Source organism: Crassostrea angulata, chromosome 1, assembly GCF_025612915.1.
Source record: "Crassostrea angulata isolate pt1a10 chromosome 1, ASM2561291v2, whole genome shotgun sequence".
NCBI lineage: Eukaryota > Metazoa > Mollusca > Bivalvia > Ostreida > Ostreidae > Magallana > Magallana angulata.
In genome coordinates, this window is record NC_069111.1 from 6436505 (window position 1) to 6463442 (window position 26938).

The window sequence follows — 26938 nt, forward strand, 5'->3', positions numbered from 1 at the left end:
AAACTAATTCTATGTAAACGTGTACTACAGTACCTGTAGAGCATAATTTTAATCGGATGTCTTTGGTTTAGAGTGGTTCAAATAGTCAAATATCCAATTTTTTATCGTATACTAACTACTTTCCTAAATATCGCTAACAAAACCTGAATATTTTAATGATGTCGTGTAACATAATTAAGACTCTTAGAGCATGGTGATTGTGTAATTTGCGTTTCTTTTGTTTTATTTAAACTAAATATTGTATAATATTGAAAATGTTCGATGTTTGCAAAACGCTATATTTGAGGCCAAATCGTATATTAAGTGCGCTATACCTCTTTAAATGTAAACAACACACGGTCAGGCGCGCTAACACAACTTTACAGAACACGCATTCGTGCTAGCACAACTTTACACAGCACCTAAGGTAACTTTACAGAACACGCGGTCGCGCTACCACAACTTTACACAACACATGGTCGCGCTAACGCAGCTTTACACAAGTTCATCGTCGCGCTGTAACAATATTACAAAAACGCGTTGACCCGCTTTCTTCCTACGGCTACTAGATTCGAACCTGCAAAGCAAACTTATAATCACCGTGTACGTAGGCGTCGGAACCGGGGGGGGGGGGGGGATTATACAATACAAATGGAAAATTATAGAATATTAATGGAAAATGGAGAACTTCCGTGCGGTATATATTTTTTGGAAATACTTGTTATGAATACCTACAAAAGGCGTGATCTAAATTCCCCTCGTCTCAGAAGCGAAGAAAATCGACTCCCCCATGCGTTGGAATCGACTCCCCCATACTTTTTGTTGACTTCCCCGCATTTAGGGGTTGTATACGATGAGAGTCCTCCGCGTTCGGAAGAACCTTATGATAGGGGTGATACTTAATGGATGTAAATTTATATATTGTACGTAGTGAAGTGCGGGTCTTTGTAGTTACAAGTACGTGTACTATTTTGAATAACCGATATTCATTATGCCCATAATTAAAACCAAGGATCACGCACGCACGCACGCACGCACGCACGCACGCACGCACGCACGCACGCACACACGCACACACACACACACACACACACACACAGATATATATCGGCTGACATTGCTGACAGGCACCTTGTCTGCAGTATCCAATTACTAATGATATTAGATGATGCATGTATACATTGTCATGCGCGGATCCAGAAAATTTTTCCAGGGGGGGTCCAAAGGATAATTGTGTTTGCCAGGGGGGGTCCGAGGCATATTTTCGCGATAATTTTACTATGTAAATTTAATAAATTTTCATTTTCCAGGGGGGGGGGGGGGGGGTCGGGACCCCCCCGACCCCCCCCCCCCCCCCCCTCTAGATCCGCGCATGATTGTACAGTGTATACATGTTGATACAGAACGTATATTTAATCATTATCAAGGAGCATAAATTCATATGAAGGGATTTGCTTGTTTTTATTATTTCTCATCAATAAAACAAATACTGAAGTATATAATGTTAATATAATATTTTAAAGTGAAGTTATACTCTCCTTAGATCGTGTACAATTCTACAAGTGCAACGCATTTCTAAAAATAACAATAAAACATTAAAAGAAGGCAATATCAAGTTTCTTGTCACTAGGAAAATACATGTACATGTGAAACTAATCATAATGCATTTACATGTATATAATTGAAAAATTACACATTCAGAGCTATATTTACAGATAATTAGACATTCATGTTCAGCACACATAGCTTAGAAACATTGAATTCTGCACAAGATGTAGCAATTTGATTGACGAAATACCTTACTTTTTAACACACACTGTACAATAGATCCTTTAGGTCTGCCATTTCAAAAAGCCAATTAAGGGGTGACAAAATTTCCCCTTGTATTGAATATGAGCACTATACAAGAATACACTGCATGGAAAAAATGGGTAATGGATCCCTAGCAATGATTATATATACATGTCTTAAATATTAAACACGTGCAATAAATGAGAGACATTGTTTGAATACACGGAGAGTGATGAATGGACAAACTTGTGTCCACGATATGCCGATGATACAGTGTAACCAGATTGATACAATACACAAGAACCGGTGTCCTTTATTACACAGATATACAGATTCTCTTTCCAATACTTCCCGTGTAATACTGAGGTATTTTTGGTCCAGATATATACCATATAACCGTGATACTGGTCAATATCGAGACGACATATTCTCTCACAGCATGGAGACCCCTGCAATGACGCAATGCAGCGCCTTCGATGTCACACTGTAGGTCTCGCTCAGATCTCGCTCTGCTTCGTGGAGAAGTCTTCGCTGTGTTTGGACATGTCTTCGCTGTATCTGGAGCGGTCGTCGTCGCTGTACTGCCTCTTCTCGCTGGGTACATCATCCTGGTCATCATCACCGTAATCACTGGTACGTCCGCGGTGAACCGGCTGTGCCACTCTTAAATCTCGCCGGGAAATTTTCATCATGCGATGTTCATTTTTCCATTTTCTGTACACATATACGTTAATCAAAACAGCAGACAACAGAATGCAGAAAAACGCTCCGAACAGAATAAGGTAGAACGAATATGACAGCGTGTACGCCCTCGTTATTTTGTTCTCATTGGCGAAAATGGTGATGCTGGCAAGGGACAGGGTGGCTGGAATAAAGGAACATTTGAAATTAATGGTGAAAATGGCATTAATTGCTATGAGTATACAAGTTTTTCACATATAGGAGGTCTTTTACTTTAGCATATTACTAAGTACACTTACCTGCCAGGTAACAGGTACCTGAGGTCAACACGTGGAACAAGGTGCGCTCTGAGAACCTGGGTACAAACACACAGAGGACGATCAGGACGGAAGCTATGACGGACACTATCAGTCCCGACACAGCAAAGGCCCGCACCGTGAACTCAAAGTCTGCAGGAACAGAAAAAGTTAGGTTAGTGGTCTGAAACAATAAAATCAGCTCATTGGGTTAAAAAATTAAACTTTATAGAAAAACTTTCAATCGGATTCAAAAGTAGCTGTAAAACTGTACACAGTTGTAAAAAAAAAAATTCGTTTCTCAGCTTCAAGTATCTTTTTAGTGCTCTTATCTCCATATTTCACAGCTTATACCTCTCGACCCTAATTAATTTTTTTTATGGACCACTAGTAATTAAAACTTTCATCTCGTCAAAAAAAGTAACCCAAAATGCCACCAAAAACTCAACTATTTTGGTGAAGAAAATTAAGATGAATTCATTTTGGATTACAATAAATGCAGTACTACATGAAGTTGCTGAACTATTTTCTTATGTTGTATTTCAAATTTGAGACTTTAAATATGTTCTAAAGTCTGTACTTTTGCGTGAATAATTCAATTACAGAGTTAACGATGGTGATTACTGTAGGTGGAATTAATTTCTCCGTGCCCCTAATACTTCGATCCCTAGCTAAGCACCATCTGGCCATCCCTAATGAATAACCATAACAGGCAACACCTGAGAGATCAATCATTAAACTCGGTCACTGGGTCCAGGTATCACGCCTACAAACGCATACCTTGACGCTGACCATCAGGAAATACCCAATCATTGATTCACGGACCACTTTAAACGACCGTAAACACATTCGTAAGCCGAATAGGACGGTCTTCAAAGTTACTATATGCCAAGCCTTAAACTTATCTATGCGAAAAATGCTCAGCTCATGGCCAGATCCATGCACATGTAAACATTCTCGATGTGATAATATTAATTGTCTAAATTTTTATTAAATTTGTTTGTTTACATCAATCATATTTAAAAAAGATTTCGATCCTTTTGCGACTACTTTAAACAGTCGTGGTTGACGGGAGGACTATATAGCTAGGTCGGTGCTATATGATATTAAAACTGTGATGAAAGGCTATAGTTGTAGCGAACGGGGCCATGTTTGACAGATTATCGATATGATGGACATAATCTAATATGGCTACAGGACACCGATGGAGAATATTAACATTCCAGGCGAACATTTAAACACGAGAATAGAGAGCTTAAATGACAGAGATGTGAATTATAAATGATATACGACCTTCGATTATAAGTTTCGATCGGGGAAACACGTTTGGGATACTGTTTATCCAAAAACAGAGAATCGAAGTTACATTGTAGATTGAAGTTAGGTTGAATTGATTGGACGTTTAGCATGGTACATGTATGTGCACATATGTAATCTAGTTTCCATCCTATTTCTAAAAAAAAAATAATGTTTTGAAAAGTTTCTTTTTTTCGTTCCTCTTTGAAGAAAAAGCCTTTTCAGTGGAAATCCTCTAAAGGGTATTTAGCACGCATAAACAGAACAAAGCCCCGGGGGTAAAGGGTCCCTCGACCCCTGATTAATCCCCTTTATGGTAATAGTTTAAATACCCGTATCATGATCATCTTTATCTGTCAACACCTCGGTGGCCATTGAACATATTCGTGATACGTTAGTTTCGGGTCATTTGATTCCAACACCATACAATGGCGGTGCATTCCTTACTATTAATATTATGCATTCTTCCTTAAAAATAAACACTCTATGGCCAGAGGGGGAGTGTGGGACTAGATAAGCCTGTTGTGGCCTGCAATTCTATGTACAGCCAACCTGTCAAACCTAGTACGGCCTCTGTATGTAGTAAGTAAGTGACAGCAGCGAAACAGTCGTGCAATGCGCAGTCATGATTTAGTGATACTATCTTTTAAAAAAAAAATGGGGGAATACACAAAACGCCATCGGGGGTTTAAAAGAAATGAACAATTCAAACAAACACAATCAGGGACAAAAGAGCCACGGACGCACGCACCTTTTAGCGATGAATCTAGGCGCACGGAGCATTTTTCCTTAAGGGTGTCACATTTCTCCCATAGTCCGATGCTATAATCCTTTGAAAGGGTAACAAATTTAAAAATTTGGACATCCATCCAACGCGGAATGAAAACTCCAATAGCGATAAAAAGCGTCCCCAGTGGAATCATGAACAGGGCCAGCTGGTAGAATCGGGTGGTTTCGCGGAACTTGGTCTTGAAGAACCTGGGGTGGTGGGATACTGGAGCTGGGAGGGGGATTTTATCGTCCACCCGCTTCGCAACGTATCCTTCCATAGCTTATCTGAATTTCTAAAGAGAACGCATTCATAAAAATCAAACTGTGAAACTCAATCCAGTGTTACGAAATAATTAAATCAGTAAAATATCCGAACACTATTTCACTAAATAATAGTCCATCGAGCAAACTCTCTATACTTTCTTCCGGTGTACCAGTTTCACATGGAAAGTCAGTCTTTGATTGATAAGTATCAGTCAGGAATAAACCATGTCACATGGAAATAGCAATAGCTTACCTCTGGGGCTCCCAAGGGGGTTCTAGGTCCAGAACGTCACTCCACCCGTCGGCAAAATCTGTGTCATAATACCGCCAATTCTCACTTTCCGCAATCTGTCGCTCGACCGTACAGGTTGGTTGTAATTAGAGACCCGAGAAAAAATAATGATACAAGTAAAGCAGGCAGCTATTTTCAAGGATAAAAGGACAGATGCCCCTGTACCCACAAAGTCACTTCAAGGTCCTCTTCCTTAATTCCTCAATGTATCACTTGGTATTTACCTATATTCATTTGCATACGGACGCTACATTACGCGAGCGTGCATTTATCTAAATTTATATAATTTTAATTAAACTCCCAACTGCACTTAATTTAGATCTAAAAGCCAGAGGAAGCGCCAGTACTATGAACAAAGCTACTTCTATTTTAGTTGCCTATTTTACATTGTTCATGGTCTGTTGGGTTTACATATATAGTATTTCAGAAATTCCTTTCGTATTCGCCATTCGGGTCACTGTAGTATATTCCGTACCGTGTTTATTTGGTTTAAATATTATCTTTCTTCGTTTGGGGTGTGTTTGTGCGTTTAAAGGTTTTCTCAATACAAACATAACCATTCACAAAAGAAGTTTTATGGCGTTCAATCAAATCTATTTAGTATGTAGATAAAAAGACTGCTTGACACAGGTATAAACTACAAGCTGCACGCTGGGATTTTCACCTCTGGCCACATTCTGACCAATATGTCGCCGTGGTCGTAAACTTGACGCGTGGATCATGTTTTACGGCGATTTCCTTCGATCCGCGCCCACCTGTCAAGACGATATAATCAAGTCAACATAAAACTAACAGACAGGTGAAATGGAATGTGATATAATAAGTGTCCTCGGAGTCCGTAAAAGTGTCGTTATTTGTGCAAGATTGACTCGGAGGTGTGGAACTGGAAGATAATTAAGTTCGGGAAAACTATTCAAATTACCAAAATGACAAAATTTATTGCGGAAAATAAAATCATTGAAAATGTCTTCTTAAAATTGATTATTAATTATACGCATACATTCTGCACAATTTTTTGGCAGACGACGGAGCATCTTTGCTAGCCAAAGGTTTACGATCCACTCTCTTGTTGTAGAGGAGCAAAGTGGACCATAAACCCTTGGCTAGCGAAGATGACGACGGGGATTTTTTTTTTTTTGGGGGGGGGGGGGGGTGTTTAAGTTTATTTTATATATAAGACCGTTGAATACCGTTGAAGGTATACTTCATACCATAGGCAATATACATGACTGTCTAGCCTTCTATACATGTATATGCACCATTTTAATCTTTAATAAATAATATTAACTTTAATTAACCACAACAAAAGGACAAAACTTTTAATTATTTATATAAATCCGAAAATATGCATAATTTGTGAATAAAATAGAAACTTTAACATTTTATAAGAAAAATTGCTTTAATATTTTTCACGATCAAACTGATGAAAATACTTTACTTCATTACTGTATACATGTATAACCTGCAAATTACACGTCAGGCACCTACACTGCATTATCATGGGGGGGGGGGCTGCATAGTACAAAATATTTGTACAAACATAAAAAAAAAATAGAGGGAAACGCGTATAGATCAAAATGTAAAGTTACGCCCCCCCTCCCCTCCAACGGATTAGGATTTTGAAGATTGGAGAAGTTTTCATTTGCTTGGCAGTGTTTGGGGTAGGTGTCTCTCCATCCTCCTTTTAAAAAAACTTGACATATTCGATTAAACAATGGTTTTAAGTTCATATATGGCCAGAAATTAGTCCTGATTTCACCCCTTTCTATTTGTAACCAGTAACATTGTTTGATTATGAATGATTGTCAAACTTTGATGTACTTGTGACAGGTTACAGTGGTTACTGGTAACACTGGTTACAAAACAGAGTTAGGGTTAGGGGTTAGGGTTAGGTTAGGATTAGGGTTAGGGTTAATTTGGGGTTAGGGTAACCATTAAAAAAGACCCCCTGTAAATCATGAAAATGACTGTCACCACTGTTACCCTGTGTCACCAAGAAAATATAGCTGTAATCATTGTAACCAAATAAAATAAGACCCTCTGTTAAACAGAAAAAGGCTCGTCACCTCTGTTACCTTTTGTCACCGATAGAATATAGCTGTAACCATATGCATTGTTACTGGATGAAATTGAACCATCCAGCGGAAAGGAAATAATAAGTTTTGTCATATATGTTACTTTTGTCACCAGAAAACAGTCCCTTGTTACTGGTTACAAATGAAATGGGGTAAAAGTCAGGACTAACTGGCCATATCTATTCAAATACTAAAAAAAGTCAAACATGACAAGTTCACAGGATATATACAGGGACGTATATACGTATATATTATTCCACTTTATTATAAGGCCTCACTAAAAATCTGTTACTCTGCGGAAAGTTTTCATTTCTATACAAAGAAATACTACTCTGTTAAGGACTTTTTAATTGATCGGGATCGGGCTTTAAATAATTTTGTCACTTGTTGCGAAACTCAGGCACGAATATGAGTCCGCCGATTCCTCCCTCGTCTTGTTTGATGAAAGTGAGAATAACTTTTGCTGTCATCGGGATCTTAGTTGGCGTGTCAGTTCTAGCTGTATTTGGAGCCAAGTACCACAATTGGAATGTGGCGATATGGGGACTAATGTCAGGTAAATCATCACCATATGTGCCTCACATGTATCAGTGTATGTAGTAATGTACACTCGTTCTACATGTTCTAGATTCTCACCTATCTGTAATCAGCTGTCACCTATCAAACACGTTGTATATGTTTACACGTTGTATTTATAGTCTTCTTCCTTACTTTTATAATAAGGATTTTACGTACGTAGAGATACCAATTCCAAAGGTTAAACAGGTTGGGACCAATCTCCCAAATGGGACATAATAGCCCGTTTGGGATATAAATTTAAAGTGCAAAAAATAAAAATTTTTGATTTAAAATTTTTTGATATAAATCCGCATTAGAATAGATGAAACAACTTTTTCTGTAGTTGTACTATATGGAGATTGATCCCTCAGTATATCCAAAACTTTTTAATTTTTTTGCACTTTAAATTTATATCCCATTTGGGCTATTATATCCCAAACGGGCTATTATATCCCATTTGAGAGATTGGTCCCAACCTGTTAAAACCTCACCAAAAGTAACCAGATGGGAGTTCAACTGATGGATAACATGACTATAGACCAGGATTCGAACCTGGGCCCCTGAATCTCCATTCTCTAGTCAGGTGTTTTACCAAATCAGTTATCTGGTATTGGTAACTGATTAGAGACTTAGAAGGCCCTAGTTAAAACCGCAGTCTTGTCTGTCATTATTTCACCCAAAATGTTACAGAGATATTAACTGTAAATAAGGAGAAATATATCACAGACTTATTTTGTTATGTCTTTCAATGTTATGTATACACACATATATTACAGTTAGATAAATTGAATGTTTCTCGGGAGAGAATGATCCAGTGATTATTTATTTCTTGGTAAGTTATAGTGTATATATAACTTTGTTAAATTGTAGGACTAGTTGCCTCTGTGGTGCTATTTATACACATTGCCTACACAAAGAACTACTGGGAAGTCAATCCGTATCCACTGAAGCAATTAATGCTGGCGGGCTGCTTTGTTCAGCTGGCTGGAGTATGTGGATTTGTCACATATCTCACTTTAGCCATTCTCAATGAACAAGGTGAGTAAAAATTTCAAATTGAAATTCCAAGATTAAAGTCGAAAATATCAAATTTACAGTTGAAAATTTCCTGAATAAAGTAGGAAATTCCAACATTAAGTTTCAAAATTAGAATTAGAAATTCCAATTTAAAAGTTGGAAATTCCAACTTCAGGGTTGAAAAAATCAGTTTTATAGTTGATAATCCAACTTTAAATTCGAAGATTCAAGTCGGTAGTTAGAATTCAAAGAAAAACAAATTCAACATGGCACTACCGGTAATTATGTTTCCATAAATAAGACATGTACATCTATTTTGCTTATTTCAAATACTTAATGTTTGGCATGAATTCAATCTTTTTTTCTCATTTTACAGGACTGATTATAGAAGGTCCAGGATTTTACTTGACTTGTGTCTGGTGTTTCATGACCTGGAAATGGGGATTCCTCATGCTTTATTTCTCTCGGTCCTACAAACGTTTGTACCAACAAACTTATTCCCTACTTCATAAAACTGATGACAGTGTAAACAGTCGCCATAATTATTCCTAGCATAGCTAATTGACCTTTATCCAACATTTTGTGAGACTGTTGTTCTGTATTTGTAATATCACATGTTCTGTATATATAATGTCACTCGCTCTGTCTGTGTGTCACATGTTCTGTACTTTGCATTACTCTCTGCTTTCAGGCCTGTACTTGAGTGAAGGCCGATATAGTACCCAGATAGATGACAAGTAGAAAGGACAGTGAAATTTATATTGATTTGTTACTGATGTCCTACTGTTGATTCATTCTTGAAAATTTATATTGTTGTTACCAATTGAAAAAATGGTCATTACCTAACATTGTGTCCACGTGTTTTAATATTCACAGTACTATTCAAGTACGCTGTACATGTATATTGTTATTAACATATCAAATCATGGGCATTTTTCAAATTGCATTTTTCAATGAATGTACTGTTACAAAACCTATGAACAAACCATACATGATTTACATGTATATTGATGCCAGTGAACTGTGATATTTTTTATTGTACTTAGCTGGTATAAATTGTTTAATTCTTGGCATTAATTATTGTTGTGGAATTTTTAAATAAAATTTTAGTACAAAAATGTTTCTAACTTTTTGAGAAATATTGCATATACGTATCGCTGGAATGGAGAAATTACTAACCCATATTACTAATAAAATGCAAAATTAATTCCATTTCTTGAAACAATGAAATATATGTCAGTTAATTTAAACCAAATTTCATTTACGACAACATTATTTTGTGATTTACTTCCAATAAATTGATTGTGATGATTAATGTTCACAACCAAGCCTTATCCAGACCAAGGTTGTTATAATAACCATACGAGAAGGATCGCTTCGCAGTGAAAAATATTCGCGATGACGAGGCTTTTGCAAACCTCAAGTTGACTTACAGTTTCAGATACCGTAATAGTTGCTTCATGTAGTATCTTTTATTAAAGGCACTTTATACTGATCCGAGTCTGAATTAAACTCTGAAAATTAAAATTGAAACCTACGGCTCAGATTCAGCATCCAAGCCTCTCAAATGCATCATCCAACCATGTTCAGTCAAGATAGAACCAATAATAACTGAAATATAGTCATCCCAGGGCATCTGCTCCAAAAACTTTAACCTGCACAAAAACTTTATTTTCCTCTAGCATCCAAAACCTATAACACAGATTTAGCTATCAAGCCTGTGAGGTGTATATGTATCATAAGATGCATAATTCATGAAAGAGATAGGATCAATAATAACTAAGATATGGCCATCAAAGGGCACCTTCTCCAAAACTTTAATCTTCTCTAAAAGCATTTATCTCCCCCAGCATCTGAAATTAAGGGCTCAGATTCACCATCCAAGTCTTTAAAGTCTATAAGTATGCCCAGATGCATCATCTATGCAAGGTGAAGACCAGTGATAACATAGTTACAGGACCTGCTCAGATCTAGAAAACTTTTATTAAAGCTGAACACCGCTCGTAAATAGGCACTGTCCGCCATATTTCTCTTTATTAATGCTGTCCCTACAACCCTTATATAAGGGACAGACCTCTAAACAGTTCAAAGTACTTCGCTTGAGAGGTCTCACCTGTGTGGACGTATATTTTGCCTCGCCGTGTTACCCGGTCGCGATGAAATTATCAAATTTTACGCACTTTTTAAAGCCAGGAGAATACTAACATCAAATAAATTGTTAATGCATTATTTACGAACAGAAAATGAACATAAGATAAGAAAAAAATGCATAAAATCTAAAGACCACGAAAGGAATACTACATGTCTGCCACGAGGTTCAGGTGTGCAATCGGGTGTAACGAAATCGAAGGGTTTATATACCAGGTATCTGTGTGACGGTGCCTATTTACGAGCGGTGTTCAGCTTTAAGTCTGGATGCCAACACCGAGGCCAGGGTATAGCATAAGCTCCCCCCAACTTCATCTCACTGAGTTAAATTAAACAGGCCAAAAATATTTTTAACTGAATTTTTTAATAGCATAAACATCTTTAAAATAAAATAAAAGTAAAATAGCATATATAAACTTTAACAAAAATAAATAAAGATATACAAATAATTTAAAAAAAAAGAAATAACATTGCAAGCATCAATTTCTTTAGCTAAAACATTCTGAACTGGATCATGAAATCTTATGCCTATACTACTGAGTATATCATTCGAGACGTCAATAATTCGCCATAAGGTGACTAGTTAATAAGTTGTGACATCCACTGTTCTGAGGTTGTCAAATAATACAGAAAATTCAGGAATATGTTCATACATGTGTATGTTGGTTTATCACAGTTCTGTACATTAAAAATGTAGAGGGTATCAGTCTTTTGCACAGATTTTTGGTGTTTTTAACAATAAGATCTAATAATTTAGATAATAAATTCTTTGTGTATCAAATACAAATCCATTGCACAATGAGTAACTTGATAAAAATGTCAGATGTTGATGAGGCCTGGGTCCGACTTTTTCTATGAAAATGATCTGAACGTACTACAAACACAATATGGCAAGAACTGAGGACTCGGGTCCACTTCATCCAAAGCCAAACACAAGCCAGGAACCACACAAGCCAGGAGCCGTATAAAAATCCATCGCTGCTGTGTCAAACACAATCTGAAACAATATGGCACCAATGACCGATTCCCCCATTTTTGGAGGAGCGTTCTCTCTTCATACTTGTTGTTGAGTGATGTCACTCACAGATCTGTAATAGGCAGAAAAGTACCATGTTACATCTCTAATGGATGACAATTTAAAGCCTGCATGTTGTATTTGAAATGCAAAGTTTGCTGATTGCTTTACAGTATACTAAAAGTCTACAGCCATACATGTATTTACATCACAAGGTAAAAGAACTCACAACAACTGCATCATTATTGTCATATAGAAAAGACATAAAGGGTTAAGCAGGAAAACTACTATATAATAAAACAAATGTATGCATTATGAAAGGCATAGAAGGAAGCAGCACTGGGTTATAAATCAAACTGGAGAAGTAGGACAGATGTGCACCAGATAGAAGAGTGCGCCAGCAGTGTATATAATATAAGCCTGTACTGGAGAATTTGAAGTGGTACCGATTGAGGTTCCCTATGGTTCTGGACCTGCTAACTGTCACTTCATCACCTAATGACAACATACAACCCACAAAATACACCACTGATCATCTTCACCAACAAAAAAAAGCTCACAAGAAAACAAAAAGAAAATTTTTCAACAACTAGGCAATGTCTGCAATTCATGCAAATTAACAGTAAAAATCAATAAAAAATAATAAGCATCAAGTTCTTATAGTAGAACAAGTAGGGAGTTGTTTCCCTTACCTGGAATTCCATCTGTTGTCAACATGGAGCCATATACATTGTAGACCACAATGAAGCAACACAGGAGGATGGGGCCTATGATTGCCCCCTCCAGTCCTAGCCAATAGATACCTCCAGCAATGGCAAGACCAGTTAAATAGGGATGGCCACTGAAAACAAAAATCCCCTTTGTCATGTACAATATAGCTACATCTTTATCTATTGATGACTGGTAATGGCAATTACAGGATTACATATACAATAAAGTTTCAATATTTCAAGGTATGGTCGATGATTACAGTACCCTTTGATTTCTCCTAGAATGGCGGTGTCCACAAAGTAGGTGGGCAGGATGTGACAGATGAAGAGACTGAGGCCCTTTAACCCTTGACCTTGGATCAGCCAGAGTTCCAGCACCGCAGGCAGGGTGGCCCAGTAGGGACCCAGGAAAGGCACGGCCGCTAAAACGGCTGCCAGGGCTGTGGAAGATAAAACTTTAGGTCAAAATTGTTAACAGACATTTCCCTTCACATAGTTATCAAACTGATTTTACTGATTATATACAGGTATACAAACAGCACTTATGAATGAAATCATTTCATTGCATAAGAGCAAAGTTTATGGTTATTCCAAAAATAATTGGTTGGTGGCTATGTACTTTTGCGGATAATTTTCTCAGCTTGATAAATTACTCATGTGTATCAATGGTTATGTGATTTACATAGAAGTACTTGATGTGTAAATTTGCAAACTAGTACCAGTAATCTATTAGTAAACTAAATTAATCCACCAACACTGCACCATGTAATAATGCATCTTAAGTGCACACATTATTTCAACTACAGCTGTAAGGAACAATATTGATAAGTGTTTAGGGAAAGTCTATTCAAAAGGGAAAACTCACTACTGAGTTCTACTTTTGTCAGCTTCCTTTTCTTTAGATTTTCCAACAATTATATATACAGACTTACCAATTGTTTAGACTATCTCATACATGTACAATGTATACCTTTATATGATGTACTAATAGCATCACAAAAGCAAGAGATCCAATAATATTTACCTGATGGGATGAACACCATGTTGATTCCAAAGAGAGTGTGTGTTAACCACGTGTACAATCCATAGAACGCAGCCATCTTCAGGGACGCCATGAATACCCCACTAATAATAGAGCACAGGTTTATGAAAGATAACATAATGCGAGTATGATTAAAATACTTTAGTAATTGTGATTTATTAACTTCTGTTAGGTAAAGAAAAATATTGGGTGCGTTCATATTTTTACCAGTGGTACCAACTTTCATTCTATCACTGGTGCAATTGGATGACAATGGTACCAATTGTACCTGAACAGTTTTCACATACAAATGCTATTGATTTTACCAATTTTACCAATAGGAGTCCAATGGTAATGTTGGTTATATTGGTTACAGTTTTGTGAACATGTCGAACAACAAACATCTTTGTACTGACCTAACTATACAACAGTAACATTTTCATTACGGTATATATTGCACCTCTATCGTCATAATAAGAGGGAAAATTGCTTTCCCAAAACTGGGATCTAATATCTTGATTTTTGCCACCATGTCTATAATGAGTTGTGACATCATTAACCAATACTTCCCACACTCTAGATCGTCTGCAGAAAAATATACTATTGGCAAAAAACATTAGTACCATTGACATGCCAATGGTAGTTAATTTTACCAACAGCAACTTTTATCTACTAAAGGCAGAACTATGAATGCACCCAATGTTCAGTTTCCAACGCATTTCTGCATCCGGCCAATAATCAAGATGGAAAAACGAAGTTGTACCCCTTTATCAAATTTTGAAATAAAAATATTTGCCTGCCACCGTATATTTCGAGATTTTTCTGAGCCATGCCATCATATATTTCGAGATTTTTCTGAGATGGCTCAGAACTAATGATTATTTTTTTTTCACTTTTGTTTTGTTTCTCTGGAGAGAGAGAGAGAGAGAGAGAGAGAGAGAGAGAGAGAGAGAGAGAGAGAGAGAGAGAGAGAGATTTGTACCCTATGGCTTCCTCTACAGCTAGGCTAAAGGTACTGCCCGAGGGGTGAGGATTGAGGCCAGAGATCCACTCTAGAGGTTTAAACTGCTTCCCACTGGATGCCAGCAGGTAGAAAAGAGTGGTCAGGAATATAGCCTGTAATGTAAAAGAAGAAAAAATATGAGAAATCTTCCAAAAGCAACCATCCTAGAATAAAGGCAATGCAAGTTCCAAAATATATGCTTTTACAAAGTAATTCGACAAACTCTCCATTTTGACAAAATGGTCCCTTTCCTAAGCATGTCAGTTTATACAGGTTTTTACATTACATTACATTATATCAATCTTCATTAATATTGACCTATTCACTTATTTCTAAGACTTTCAAGACAATTATTTGCTTAGGGTAAATCAACATAACTTATTAAAAGAATATTTTGTTAAAACAAATTCTTCAAACAACACTACTGTAATAAGATATGCCTCATTCATGAAAGGAATTGAATTAAACATAAGGTGTGTATACTTACAGCTGAAATGAACAGGTTGAGTATTGCTGTTCCTCCCCCCAGGACAATAGAGAGGGCTGCTGTCGCTATACTCAGCATCAGACTCATGTTTCCCTTCAGAACCATCCACACGTTTTCAAGAACCTGAAAATTCAGATTTACATTTACATAAATAGTTCTATCATATAATATCCATTCATATATTATTTTTATTGATATAAATATTTAATTTCATTTTGATTTCCAAATTAAGACTCTCTAAGTCTTCAAATAAGTTTTCATACATACTGCTATGCTTTCTTAAATCTTTTTCCCTCACACTTACAGACACAAATGTTCCAATGTTATCCTTGACAAACTCCATCACTTGTGAGTAGTTGAAGCTCTTTCCCTGCATGCCAAACTCATAGATGGACTTCCAGTCCAGCATTTCGCTGGGCATGATCTGAAACCCCGGCTTAGCCTCGCTGTAGTTAGAGGCACCCTGCAGGATGTTAGAAACAACTTATTAATGATATATTTACCATCTTTTTTTCCATGTTGCATGAGTCAAAGAAATGAAGATTTAGATTTCTGTGCCAGCAAACAAAACAAATTATGGTACATAGTTTCACCAATAACACCCAAATTGAATACTTCATTCACAACAGATTTCACATCACTTACGTCAAACAATTGTGAGTTCAAACATTACAATACACCAAAATTACTTTAATCTCCCAATTTTCATGGCTTCAAACAGTGACTGTTTTAAAACATTATTAATTAGTTTTACAAAAATTATTTAAGTGAAGTTAGAAAGTGATGAAAAAAAAGTTATTCAGTTGTGAAAAATGTACATGTATAAAAGTAAAAAAAACCAAGAGGCCAAAGAGCCTTATTAACAGGCACCTGAGTACTGGTATGATTCACCCTGTAAAAGCAATGGGCAAGATAATTTAAAATTATTATGTATTAATTAAGAAATGAACCGATGAATTTGCAATTCTGCATAGATAATCTTATCTTTGAAGGAATCGTCGAAACGCAAGAGGAAAACACAGAGGAGGTCTTAAGAGAATTCTTAAAATCAGAAATGGACATAACGGAAGAGCCACAATTCCAACGAGTGCATAGACTGGGGAAAAGAGTGCAGGGACGTCACCGGCCAATTATAGCGAAATTCGTCCTATTCAAAGAGAGAGAAAAGGTCAGAAAAGCTGCTCCATCCAAACTTGTTGGAAAACCATTTGGAATTAATGAACAGTTCCCAAAGGAAATCAACGATCGCAGAAAACTGTTATACCCTCATTATAAACAAGCAAAACGTCTCGGAAAAAAGGCTGTGCTGATTGCAGATAAACTTTTCGTGAATGGGACAGAAATCCCCCTTTCCTCGATCCACAACCCAGCGTCAACACAGCGCACTGATTCGGATACCGCATACGGACCACGCCAATCCGCAACGCGCAGCGCAAATCGACATGAAACCCGTTTTGCGACCACGCGCCGTTAGGGATACCAAAGAGAGCAACCGAGCGGGAATGTAAACAACGAAAACGAAACCACCGAATGTAACTCTCTCACATCTTCAGACACTTCCTATGCGAGGATTGTTTCTATCAATGTTTGCGGTCTAGCTTCTAAGCTCCGAAATCCTGAGTTTGTTGATGTTATTAGCAAATATGATATAATCTGCCTCACAGAGACAAAAACAGATAAAGCTGACAATATTGATATCCCAAATTTCAGTGTATTCATCAAACATAGATCAAATCTGTCATTTCGAAAGTCTGGTGGTATTGTAGTCTATATTAGAGATTCTTTATCCAAATGCTGTAGCATAATTAATAACGCAAGTGACAATATATTATGGATTAGAATAGAAGGTAAAACATTTAGTATTAAGAAACATATTTTGATGGGAACTGTTTATATACCGCCATCAAACTCCAGATTTTCATCAGTTGAAATTTTTGACGATATTGAGAATGATATTTTTAACTTGTCCAAAGAAAATGATTGTATATGTTTATTAGGTGACTTTAATAGTAGAGTATCCACATTGAGAGATTTTATTGATGTTGATGATTCTCTATCACATTTTTGTAACAGTGCTGACAATAACAGTAATTTTGATTGGGCTGTTGATCAAATAGACCTAGAAGCAATTGAAAAATATGGTTTTTCCATAGAAAGGAAATCTAAAGATAACACTGTTAACTGCTATGGAAAAAAACTTATTGATATTTGTAAACATTGTAACATTATAATACTTAATGGTAGATCCATGGGTGACCAAAATGGTGAGTTTACATGTAAACAATCAAGTGTCGTAGATTATTGTATTTCAAACACTGAGTTTTTAAGATATGTACACAATTTGAGAATATTACCTTTTTCCTCATTTTTATCTGATGTTCATAACCCTATAGAGATAGTATTGGCACTTGAAAGACAGCACAGCACTGAATCCATATATCAACAAAAGCCAACACAAGAAATTGCTAAACAATGGAATCCCGAAAAAGTTGAAGTATATCATAACTATATAGAAGATAAAGTAGATATTGTAAAATCATTAGAAAATGAACTAAGTAACACTATGCTTGAAAACATATCACTAGAATTTATTGATAATATTGTTGAAAAGATTAGTGATGTACTGGTCGAAAGTGCCAAAAATGTATTCGGTAGAAAGCCAGTTCTTACAAATACAAGTGAAACATTCAATGTCAAATATAAGAAACCATGGTTTACACGGGACTGTAAGAATGCTCGACAGAATTATAGAAAAGCGAAAAGGTTGTACAAAAAATTTGGTGGAGATATTTTTAAAAGTGACTTGTATGAAAAAGAAAAATTGTATAAAAAAAGGTTGAAAAATGCAAATGTAACGCATAGAGTAGAAATGAAAAAAAAACTTTTTAGTTTAAGAACAAATAATCCTAGAGAATATTGGAAAATTTTGAATACAAACACAGATAAGAAAAGATGTAATGCAAATTTATATGATCTTTTTACTTTTTATCAGGATTGTTGTAATAAGAACTATAATGAACAAGAAGAGTCAAATAACAATGTATTTTCTCTTGATGAACTTAATATGTTATCTGATATTAATCTTAATAATGACATTAACCAACCAATAACTTGTGAAGAAATATTTAAGGGTATCAATATGTTGAAAAATAACAAAGCTTGTGGTGATGATAGAATTTTTAATGAATATATCAAAAGTACCCAAGATTGTATGTTGAATTTATATACTGTATTGTTTAACAAAATATTTGATTCTGGTGTTATACCCACACAGTGGGTTAGTGGTAACATTATACCTGTTTATAAGAATAAAGGGGATAGTACAGAACCCCAAAATTATAGACCAATTACACTCTTGAGCTGTCTTGGAAAATTATTCACTGCTATCATTAATGAAAGGTTAAACAAATATGCTGACAATGTTCAACTCATTTTAGGGAACCAAGCAGGTTTTCGTAGAGGTCAAAGTATAATAGATCATATTTTTTCATTGTATTCTCTTATCGAACTCTTCAAATTGCATAAGATGAAATTATATTGTGCGTTTATAGATTTTGAGAAAGCATTTGACTCTGTTTGGCACATTGGTTTATGGAACAAGGTATTATCAAACAATATTGATGGAAAATGTTTTAAAATTATTACTAATATGTACAAAGGTATTAAGTCAAAAGTTCTGGTTAATGGATTAAGTTCGGAATTTTTTGAATGTACAGTTGGAGTACGACAAGGGGAAAATTTATCGCCTTTTTTATTTTCACTATATTTAAATGATCTTGAGGAGTATCTTTATACAAACAATGTCAGAGGTTTGTCACGCTTGTCTGATAACATTAAGAAAGATCTTAATATTTATTTAAACCTTTTTGTCTTATTGTATGCAGATGATACCATCTTACTGTCAGAAAATCCAGAAGATTTTCAATACTTACTTAATGTTTTTTCTAGATATTGTAAAGAATGGCGTCTTAAGGTTAACAGTAAAAAAACTAAAGTTGTAATGTTTGGTAGAGGTAAACAAACCAACTGTTTTACTTTTGAAGGTTCCCAATTAGAAATTGTTAACAACTTTAAATATCTGGGTGTTACTTTTTGTAAAAGCAACTCTTTTAATCTTAATGTTAAAGAACTGTTTGATAAAGCTACTAAAGCAATGTATGGTGTTATTGGGAAGTGCAGAACCCATAATCTAACAATTGATTGTAAAGTAGACATGTTCGATAAAATTATCAAACCAATATTATTATATGGATGCGAAGTTTGGGGTTTTCATAACACTAATCTCCTTGAAAAATTACATTTAAAATTTTGTAAACATATATTGAACTTGAGAACCTCAACTCCAAACTTTATGGTATATGGGGAACTTGGAAGATACCCCTTAACAATTAATGTTAAAGTTAGAATGATTTCCTTCTGGGGTAAATTAGTCAATTTCCAACACTCAAAATTGTCAGCAAAACTTTTTAATGTATTGAAGAATTTTAATAACCCATGGTGCGAAGCCATTAAGAAAACTTTAAATCAATGTGGATTGACATATATATGGTATCAAAACACAATAAACATACCCTGGTTAAAATCTAAAGTATACAATATTTTATTAGACCAATTTAAGCAATCATGGTATAGTGAGGTACATAGTTCTCCAAAAGGTTTAAATTATAGGATTTTTAAAAACTCACTGGATTTTAAAAAGTATTTATTGATTTTGCCAACACAATTATGTAAGAAATATTGTAACTTTAGAACTGGTAATGCTAAATTACCTATTGAGATAGGTAGATGGTTTAACATTCCTAGAGAAAACAGAATTTGTAAACTATGTACCTGCAATGAAATTGGGGATGAATTTCACTACCTTTTCAAATGTACTGATGTATATATATCCAATTCAAGGGTTAGATGTTTACCAAAATATTTCATAACAAATCCAAATGTTGTAAAATTTGAAAAACTGTTTAATGTCACAAACATAAACCAACTTACCAATATTTGTAAACTATTAGATACTATATTTGAGAGAGTTAGCTCTCTTGGTTAAATTATATCTGTTATCCCTTCATCATGCATGTACCATTGATTTTCATTTATTATATATATTGTAGTTTGTACATACTGTACATATGTTTTTTCTCTACACTGTAAATTCAGTTATGAGAATAAAGTTCATTGTCATTGTCATTGTCATTGCATGAGAACAGATACATAACTGTCATTCAAAATTCAATAATTCTTGTGTAAGCTTATTGTATATTGTGACAGTCAAGGTATGTGTCCATAATCTCACATGAACCCCCCCCCCCCCCCCATTTGTTCATCTATCTCGTATAAACCTTATCATTGTCTACAGTATTTTATCCTGAATAGCATATTTACTTGTTATTAATTTCCCCATTCATTGTAGTATCTATATGTCTCATGGACATCCATCAAACCAAGCCAATATTTGCCCCCCAATCTAATTAAAATTAGACTCAGAATGTCTAATTTTAATTAGATTCCCCCCTCCCCCCCCCCCCCCCCCCAATTTTAACTAATTTTTTAAACAGTGTTGTATTAAAATCAAATATTCATAAACATTGTACTGAGGATGTTTGTCACATTAATCTTATTATTGGTCATCATTGTCCAATAGCTATTCATCTATGATATAACCAAATTGGGCAAATTCCCGCAATTTTTCAAACTAATTAAATTGTCATCTTTTCTTCATATTTTGCCTTTGGAAGTACAGAGCACAGGTCTGCTCAAGTACGATTTTAACACATGTTTTTGTTTATATACTTATACACATCATAGATAAACAAAATGGTACTTGAACAAGCATTTCCCAGTCGAAAACCCATTGGAAAGCACTTATTTTTAAAGCTCTCTATATTACTTTAATTTCGGGGGCGAAAATTGCATAATACTGCATACAGTCCTTTTCATTTTCTATGGACCCTGTCCCTATCCTAAGACCCAAAAGGAAGGAAAACTTAAGTTATATTAGTAGTAACCTGGATGATGTATTTTTTGTTTTTAGTACGGGTAGTTTCTGAAAAGTTCCACACTAAACACATTTCAACGACAACCAACGAAAAGCGATAGTAATAGGTCACCTACATGAGTGACTCATGTTTCTTCATTAGTATCTACATCACTGTGATAAGTACCATAATATCTGATAATGACTAATGGCTGAGACACAATATTGTTAGAGATTGCACTAGATACATGATAGAGATATTATGATTATGAATTTATCATACAAAAATAATTAAATACAAGTACAGAGTATATATATTTTATGATTTTGCTTCATTATCAAGTGATGGATTTATCATTATTCAGTACAGTAATTTCAACATCTTGCTTCTAGCACATTAATGTATGGCCCACCACTATACTAGCTGATTTTTACCACACAGCTTTTCCATGTAAAGGCTAACAACAAACATGCAGGTGGCATGACAGTTCACCTACCCAAACTCTTTCCTATAGAGACAGTTTCTGCTCTCTTTAATTCTAAATTACTATTCAGCATGCAATTATTCCCTAAACCAGGACCTTCATCTCTTTCATAGCAGACATGCACGGCATTGATTTCTTCTATGAGAGAGAGAGAGAGAAAGAGAGAGAGACAGAAAGAGACCTAGCAACTATTTAACTTAAATATTTAGAGAGAGAGAGACCTAGCAACTGTTTAAATGGTTCCTTAAGATCTAGGTAACAATATACATGTACATGTGTATATTAAAGCAGAAGTTAACAACTGTCTATTAAATATACTCTATACTAAAAGCTAAAACCAGTGGGACTTGCAAAATTAAGAAATTAAAATAACTTGACATTATAAAAAAAAGAAAAGAAAAGCTATTGTTGACAAGTAATGGACACAGTTATCCAGGCAATACGAGAGCACCACAACGTGACCAGTGAGAAGTTAGACCTTACCGCTCGATTGAGCCACAGGCTCGTGTCAGAGATCTGCATAACATCAAAGAAAACAATCAGAACATGGCTAGATATTGGATTAAACATGCTTGCTTACCTTTAATTCTCAACAATTTCAACTTTCTTACTGCATGATACCATGATACCATGCAAAATTCACATTACAAATCCAAATTACACCTGACTCTTAATGTTAGCTATACTGTGGAATCATTAAATTTTGTGGTGGCTCAATTTTCGTGGAATTCGTGGGTACCTCTCATCAACGAATTAACATTCTCCACGAATTAATAAATTTGGGTAATAAAGTCATATTTTCTCTGTAGGTTTGAGAGAATACACGAAATTATGTCCCCACGAAGCTGTAAAATTTAAGCAATCCACGAAAATTGGCCCCCACGAAAATTAATGATTCCACAGTATTCATTTGATAGATGAATGGTAAGCTTTCACTAAATGTTAGGCCTACCCGAGCCAGCCAGCTGTGATACAGGTTGTCCCACACTTCTAGAACCTTGCCTTCTATCTTTGTGTTGTTGACCTCTTTATCTCTCCCAACCAGGTCATGAACCTTGCAACATTTATAGAGGACTCGAAGTAAACAAACAATGTAACATTTATAGAGGACTCGTAGAATTAAACATAAATTGTAAGTTTGTAACATTACTTTGTCATGAAGAAAGACAAAATAAATAACCCTATACAATTTTTTTTTCTCAAAGGACTATATATGGTATGGGCCTAAAATGGCCCCCTAAAAGGAATATCATTATTTTACTGTAATTCTTTGTTTTCTTTGTACAGATATATATGCGATGTTTAAACTTAATGTTCATTTTGATTCAAGTGCCCACAATTTAGAAATACGGCATTGTAAAGACAGCCTTTTCCCGCCATTTTTGCATTTTAGCATAAAAAAGCTTGTTTTCAAGAAGTTTTCCTTTCAGGAAACATAGAGCGCATGCTTGAACCAACAAAATATTTTAATCAGAGATGTATCTAGCCAAGACTAATAAGTGACAAAAAATTTGTCCTGGTTCAAGCATGCGCTCTATATTTCCCGTTCGTAAAAAGATGAGAAAAATGTCAATTTCGACTGATTTTGATTGGATTTTTGAAATAGCGTCACTTCTGACATCATATACTGCAAGCGAGTGCAAATAAATCAAACAAATATGTGAAAAATATATTTTATATGAACTCTTCTAAATTATAGCATAACATTTTATTGTAACCGAAACACTTTAAAAATGGTGAATTATGGGGGCCAAATTTAACTCTTATCATATATAGTTCTTTATCTTTCAACACTACATCATACATGTATGTTGGAAAATAAACACATTAACTACATTTACTATTGAAATATCATGACATTTTATTGTCCTTATCAATCAAATTTTTCTTCCTGTATTTTTTTTTATATTTATTGTAACAAAAATACTCTACAGTCTACCCTTAGTACAACAACTGACTCACAGTACCTTTGAAGCAAGCCATTTTCTGCCATACAAATAAGCATTTCCAACCATGGAGTCCATAGCTATTTGCATGTCTTCTCCCTTTGGTAACCAGCTGTAAAACAATAGTTATAATCTAGATTCACATGTAATTACATCTTAAATAGCTTAGAATTTGCAAAATATATGTATTTTGTTTCATCGTGTCAAACCTTCTAAACGCTTGCACACTATTGCTATCAAAAACTTACTCTGCATACTCTCTCGTATTGTTCAACACATTGCTGGAAATGCGGAAGAGATGCATACTTTCTTGGTGAACCTTCAAATAATCATCACTTGTTTTATATCACATGAAACATTTAGGGCAATATCAAAATAATCATTAATAAAGGAGGCATACTTTATAATACATGTTTTTCAAACCTGAACAGCAAAGAAAATAGTAAACAAGGTGGAACCAATCAGGAGGATGAAAATAAACAGGACACTGGTGAACTTGTCCAGGGACCCCTCTAAGATTGACATCATCTACAACATGCAAGGAAAGCATCTACACATCAAGGACAGAAATTAGATTTAGCGTTCAAAGATAACAAGCTAAGTATTACATGAAATCGTAAAACTCAGTATAAAGAATGCTGGTCCACCTTTGCATCTCCACGACTGAACAGTTTCAACAGACCAATCACCCATCTAGGAGCCAGCACTTCACTTCTGGCTGTGTACCACTTCATGAATGATGATTTACAATATTCCACTTTCTCTCCGAAAAATCCCCCTGGCTTCAGTTGATGCACTACACAATAAAATGTACAGAAATTATCAAACACACACAGCGTTTCAAAATATTGCTTATAGCTTTCATAAAAAATAAAATTTATTGCATAAAATTTCAGTGCAGAGATATCCAAAAATACTTGTTGTTGAGAAACAAAAGTAAAAGGAAGGTAAACTTATACATACCAAATGCTTTAAAAATCCACATAAGACCTAATAAAGGAACTAGAAGTTGCAACAACCAAATATTCATCCAAACTCGAGTCAGAACTAAGGCCCAGAATAAGTACACAAAGTACTTAGTGCTTACTGGTCCCTTCTCTTCCGATGTTTTCACTCTTTTCTGTCGAACGGAGCCGACTTTAGGGGTGGCAGTCCCCGGAGTATTCAAGTTGATAGGAAGATCTGTTGGCTTTTTAATCTCTGTTGATTTCTGACTTTGATATACTACACAATGAAAAAAATAAAAGTTACTTTTTCTCAGGCATATTGATTTTTTTGTGAATGCAAATAAAACAAAATTATGAGACATGTGAGAAAGTTTTACTGGTATGTGTAACCCTGATCATTTTACCTGTATACTCGCTACTAAAACTTTCAGTTGTGGATATTTCAGTAGAGGAGTCCAAAATTGATGAGTCTGATTGTTGAACCTCACTGAGAGATCGCTCCAAGTCCCCACTAAATACTATCCATATTGCTTTCAGATCAGATATACTCTGGCCTGATATGAAAAAAATATTTTTTTTATAATCATTTGATTGCATCACAATTAAATATAAATTTTTAAAAATTAACTACACAGGTGATAATCACTGCATTTCGATGATATTAAACTTGACTCAAATTGAATTGATATTTATAGTACCGATCAGACCCAAACTAACAGAAGGTACACCCCTACTAAACCCATTGGTTAACTTTTGGGGTTTACTCCTGGTTTTTTAGAGTGGACCCAGAGTAAACCCAAAGTAAACCCAGAGTGGACACAGAGAGTAAACCCCTATCAGAAGTATACCCCTGAAAGCAGACTCTACATGTGTATTTGGAATATACATGAGACAGGAATTACACACAGTAAGATGGTAGGATAAAAGACTGGTCTGCTTCACATTTCAGTGCATTAGCAAACCGTAAAAGCAAATCCCTAGTAAACCCTAAGTAAACCCAAATTACATGTACACCCCAAGTGGACGTAAATTTTCAAAAAAGCAGACCCAGAGTACATCCCAAGTAAATCCCAAGACCAACCCAACTTGTGACAAGGGTTTAGTTCAGGTTTACTCAGGTGTTAGGTTGGGTCTGATCGGTATTTTATCTTCATAAAAACAATAGATAGTAATCATGGTCAAAGAGGGCACCTTTCTCTTCAACTTTTCTTTTGGTTTCTTTTACTTCTGTGGCAAATCCAGTGGCAATCAATCCAATGATCAGCATAAACAGTGGCACTCTTAGAGCACCTGCCACTGACGCAATGTGTAGAATCAACACCCCCCAGATAGGTACCGATAGAAGTTGAAGGCATCTTTTGGAGTCATCGTTCCACAAAAAGATAACCACTACAAGGTATGCTACAACGAGTGTCCACACCTACAGGTGTAAGAAAGCAAAATATTACATCAGCTACATTATATAACGTGAAATCGGTGAACCATATGGTTAAATAGTTTAAACCATTTGACATACCCAAAATGAAGTAAAATAATCCAATACTTCATACACGAAAATGAAAACTGCACAACAAACATCTAAAATACTTCTCACTGGGCCAAAATACCATAGTAAATAAATCAAAAACAAACTTGTAACAGCGCCACATAGAAGTTTCCAATGCCTTACAATGGTTCTATCAAATGTCATAACATATGTATAATCAAGTGCTTGTATTGGTATATAGGCAATCCCGATAGCAAATGGAGTTCCTGAGTCTTGTAAACCACGTAGCCATCGTCTTAATATTTCTGTTATTTCCCGTTTGAAGGGGTACAGAAATGTTCCACATAACACTGCCCACAATAAAGGTCGAAGAAAGGCCTCCAGAATAAAATACACAGCAATTGCCGAAGCTCCAGCTAATAAAAGAAAAACGTTAGCCGCTGTTGTGTATAGTGCCTGTTTAAATGCTTTTTCGTGGCCTTGCGAAAAAGTTTGCAACATTGAATTTACGAACGGTGACTTGAAGTCAGCCATCTTGGCTGTTTTACCTCGTTCGTTTTCTTATTCGTAATTCTTCATCAAACCGAAATATTAATATTATCCTTAGCAAAAGTCAACTTTTAAACTGTAATAATTAAAAATTCTTTTTAGTCTGGAGAATTTGAAAATATCATCCATTTTTCACACCATTCCAATAAT

At 35.4% G+C, this 26938-nt stretch overlaps 3 protein-coding genes across 8 annotated transcripts; 1 reads left to right on the forward strand and 2 right to left on the reverse strand.

Annotated features, from left to right (window-relative positions):
- Positions 1–1423: 1423 nt before the first annotated feature.
- Positions 1424–5762, reverse strand: LOC128161589 (uncharacterized). Of its 2 annotated transcripts, none has more exons than XM_052824903.1 (4): positions 5332–5762; positions 4795–5107; positions 2751–2900; positions 1424–2635 (listed from the first exon to the last, which is right to left on the reverse strand). In XM_052824903.1, exons 2-4 carry the CDS (start codon positions 5090–5092, stop codon positions 2268–2270), a joined length of 816 nt encoding a protein of 271 aa, XP_052680863.1. In that variant the 5' UTR covers positions 5093–5107; positions 5332–5762; the 3' UTR covers positions 1424–2267. The 2 variants fall into 2 exon arrangements, with proteins under 2 accessions (XP_052680863.1, XP_052680872.1); XM_052824912.1 differs by lacking the exon at positions 5332–5762 and adding an exon at positions 5249–5266.
- A 2052-nt stretch (positions 5763–7814) lies between these two features.
- On the forward strand, positions 7815–10142 carry LOC128187112 (heme transporter hrg1-A-like). Of its 2 annotated transcripts, XM_052857330.1 has the most exons (4): positions 7815–8001; positions 8874–9041; positions 9397–9498; positions 9712–10142. In XM_052857330.1, exons 1-4 carry the CDS (start codon positions 7854–7856, stop codon positions 9759–9761), a joined length of 468 nt encoding a protein of 155 aa, XP_052713290.1. In that variant the 5' UTR covers positions 7815–7853; the 3' UTR covers positions 9762–10142. The 2 variants fall into 2 exon arrangements, with proteins under 2 accessions (XP_052713290.1, XP_052713282.1); XM_052857322.1 differs by having other exon boundaries at positions 9397–10142.
- Positions 10143–11513: 1371 nt separating this feature from the next.
- On the reverse strand, positions 11514–26806 carry LOC128179343 (transmembrane protein 245-like). Of its 4 annotated transcripts, none has more exons than XM_052846756.1 (18): positions 26270–26806; positions 25945–26173; positions 25158–25307; positions 24770–25030; positions 24454–24602; positions 24230–24334; positions 24055–24125; positions 23828–23918; positions 22813–22914; positions 22344–22376; positions 15709–15867; positions 15405–15527; positions 14897–15030; positions 13918–14018; positions 13159–13333; positions 12876–13024; positions 12610–12678; positions 11514–12256 (listed from the first exon to the last, which is right to left on the reverse strand). In XM_052846756.1, the coding sequence occupies exons 1-18, from the start codon at positions 26771–26773 to the stop codon at positions 12249–12251; spliced, it is 2613 nt and encodes an 870-aa protein (XP_052702716.1). In that variant the 5' UTR covers positions 26774–26806; the 3' UTR covers positions 11514–12248. The 4 variants fall into 4 exon arrangements, with proteins under 4 accessions (XP_052702716.1, XP_052702707.1, XP_052702723.1 ...); XM_052846747.1 differs by having other exon boundaries at positions 12630–12678; positions 26270–26805; XM_052846763.1 differs by lacking the exon at positions 22344–22376 and having other exon boundaries at positions 12630–12678; positions 26270–26805.
- Positions 26807–26938: the final 132 nt, after the last annotated feature.

Bases quoted from the DNA above. Each gene is read 5' to 3' on its own strand.
- LOC128161589 (XM_052824903.1), bottom strand. From the start codon at position 5,092: ATGGAAGGATACGTTGCGAAGCGGGTGGACGATAAAATCCCCCTCCCA. The intron at 2,901-4,794 runs GTGCGTGCGTCC...CTGTTCCTGCAG, and splicing joins CCTAGATTCATCGCTAAAAG to ACTTTGAGTTCACGGTGCGG. The intron at 2,636-2,750 runs GTAAGTGTACTT...CCTTTATTCCAG, and splicing joins AGGTACCTGTTACCTGGCAG to CCACCCTGTCCCTTGCCAGC.
- LOC128179343 (XM_052846747.1), bottom strand. From the start codon at position 26,773: ATGGCTGACTTCAAGTCACCGTTCGTAAATTCAATGTTGCAAACTTTT. The intron at 25,031-25,157 runs GTAAAATGATCA...TTCATTGTGTAG, and splicing joins TTTTAGTAGCGAGTATACAG to TATATCAAAGTCAGAAATCA. The intron at 15,528-15,708 runs GTAAGTGTGAGG...CTGAATTTTCAG, and splicing joins ACATTGGAACATTTGTGTCT to GTTCTTGAAAACGTGTGGAT.
- LOC128187112 (XM_052857322.1), top strand. From the start codon at position 7,854: ATGAGTCCGCCGATTCCTCCCTCGTCTTGTTTGATGAAAGTGAGAATA. The intron at 8,002-8,873 runs GTAAATCATCAC...GTTAAATTGTAG, and splicing joins GATATGGGGACTAATGTCAG to GACTAGTTGCCTCTGTGGTG. The intron at 9,042-9,396 runs GTGAGTAAAAAT...CTCATTTTACAG, and splicing joins AGCCATTCTCAATGAACAAG to GACTGATTATAGAAGGTCCA.